The sequence below is a fragment of the Brassica oleracea genome, chromosome C6, assembly GCF_000695525.1.
Source record: "Brassica oleracea var. oleracea cultivar TO1000 chromosome C6, BOL, whole genome shotgun sequence".
Classification (NCBI taxonomy): Eukaryota; Viridiplantae; Streptophyta; class Magnoliopsida; order Brassicales; family Brassicaceae; genus Brassica; species Brassica oleracea.
In genome coordinates this window covers 27212147-27214487 of record NC_027753.1, presented here as the reverse complement: position 1 = coordinate 27214487, position 2341 = coordinate 27212147, and the positions used below count along the sequence as shown (strand labels likewise).

Sequence of the window (2341 nt, the reverse complement as noted above, 5' to 3'; positions counted from 1 at the left end):
AGGTTCAATTATATTCAAAGAAAAAAAGAAGAGAGAAGGCTACAGGCATGTATTGGAAGTTGTACTCGAACTATAAAACCATGTTCTGAACTAAATAAGAGGCATCCTTTACAAATTATCTCATATATCGTGTGATGTACTGACATATGCTTCTTGCCTGTTATATACTGACTTGCGATCCTATAGTTAAGCTCAACGACGATGAAATAAATAAATCCGATAACATTCTCCTAATTATAAAACAATTATAGTTTCGATCAGATATAACTTTTAATCAGTATAATATCGCACATGTATTACTCATTCGTATGAAGTTCATATCACGAACCATATAAAAATCCAAAAGCTAAATTTGTAAAATAAATTAACTATTGTTTACATCACAAACAGATATGTACAATATTTTTAAAATACATACAGACCGGTAGTATGTGAGCTGTGGATATACACATCGATAACCATTTACAAATATATATATCACTTCACCTTTAAAAATCAATCGATAAAATCCAAATCACAGAAAAATAAAAAAGTTGAATCATCGAAAAATCAAGCGTTAGGTGGAGAATACTCACAAACAACCTCCGTGTTGACCTCCTTCCGGTGAAAATTCCGGTGACAACCACAAGCGGCACATCTCAAAGAATCATCGGTTCCTTCAACGCCGGCGGCCATAAACTCACGGCAACCGTCGACGGCGTAACCTCCGATGTTAGCAGCGTGATTCTTCTGACACTCCACGTAACGGATGCTACTGGTCGCCGATGAAGAAGTAGTAGTCCAAGACGACGAGGTGTTGGAATTTCTTGATCTTTGCTTTATTACCACTTGTCTCTTCTTCATCACGATCTGTGAAACCCTAGTTTTTTCGATTTATTATTCTTGAAATTGGAAGTGGCTCCTTTATGAAAACGAAGTGAAGACTAGATGGTGTGTACCTGCCCCTTTTATAAACTAGTTAGGCCTGTTATATTATCTTAACCCTAGAGGGAGTGAAGACTCCAAGTCATTTTGCAATTATATTTATAATACAATTATATACAACTAATAAATATATTAATATATTTTTAGTGATTAGAAGAAGGTTATAAACTAATAAATATATTAATATATTTTTAGTGATTAGAAGAAGGTTATAAACTAATAAATATATTAATATATTTTTAGTGATTAGAAGAAGGTTATAAAATGTGGAATCCCCTTGGTCTAGTTCGAGTAAGGGTTCATTTATGCTTCTACATTAGGATGCCTGAGTTTCGAATCCCATCAAAGGCGGATTATGCAGATTTATGGAAAAAAACATACAGGAGATCTTCGGCATGGCGCAATGAGTACCGTCAGACATGGATATCATAAGACGGCTCAAGATGATGCAGTCAGACGTGAATCTTCATAAAACGGGTAAAATTGCTGGTGATAAAATCGTCCTGTAATATTTCATAGTTTGTAATAACATAATTAACCATCGACGAAAAAAGAAGAAGGTTATACACTTTTAGGCCAGACATTATAGGGCAAAGTTAAAACCACAAAAATTAACTTTTTAGAAGAAGAAAAAAAAAACATTTAAACGCGATTTAAGCTTATTGACTTTCAAGATTCATATAAAATAATATATGTTTTAACCAATCGACCAACTTGCGTTAGTTATATAGAAATCTATATAAGAGATTATATGTAAGACTTTTAAATTGGTTGAGAAAATCATTTATTGCACACTGTAGTGTATTGCTGTATAATTTTTGAAGCTATGTTTTATATTGAAATAAATGACATCGTATATGGTTAAGCCTACAGCGTACACTGTTACGATATTCTTTCTCTTCCATTATTTTCACCCAACTGACATGTACAAACGCGACATAATTTACATTGGTCTTCGTTGTCCGAATAATTGAAAACAATATTAACAGTGCTGGTGACATAGTGAGATATAAAAACAGGTGAAATAACACATTGATGTTCAAGTCCAAAATGATAATATCTGGAGTTGATTCATACACCACACAAGAAATCCTAAATGGAACAAAATATAACAAATTTAGTAGCCAGCCTTGATTTACCGTCAAGATCACGTGCAATGCATTATATATAGATAATTGATTAAATTATTCGAGTAAATAGAATTAAATGCGAATCCGACTCAGTCCAACGGACTTGCTCCCAGCAAGAGACAATGACAGGTTAACATTGGAATGCAATCACATTTCCCATCACCTTTTCTTTTATTCCAAACTTGCTGTATATGTATATTATGTTTGTAAATTACATGAATAAAAGAATAAATACTACGTCTATAGATATACATTGTTTAACACCATACACATACGATATCTAATGT

General features: G+C 32.8%; 1 protein-coding gene across 1 annotated transcript; it reads right to left on the bottom strand.

The window, feature by feature from the left end:
* Positions 1 to 430: 430 nt before the first annotated feature.
* Positions 431 to 976, bottom strand: LOC106299276 (mini zinc finger protein 1). Its single transcript, XM_013735392.1, has one exon. The coding sequence runs from the start codon at positions 841 to 843 to the stop codon at positions 550 to 552; it is 294 nt and encodes a 97-aa protein (XP_013590846.1). The 5' UTR covers positions 844 to 976; the 3' UTR covers positions 431 to 549.
* Positions 977 to 2341: the final 1365 nt, after the last annotated feature.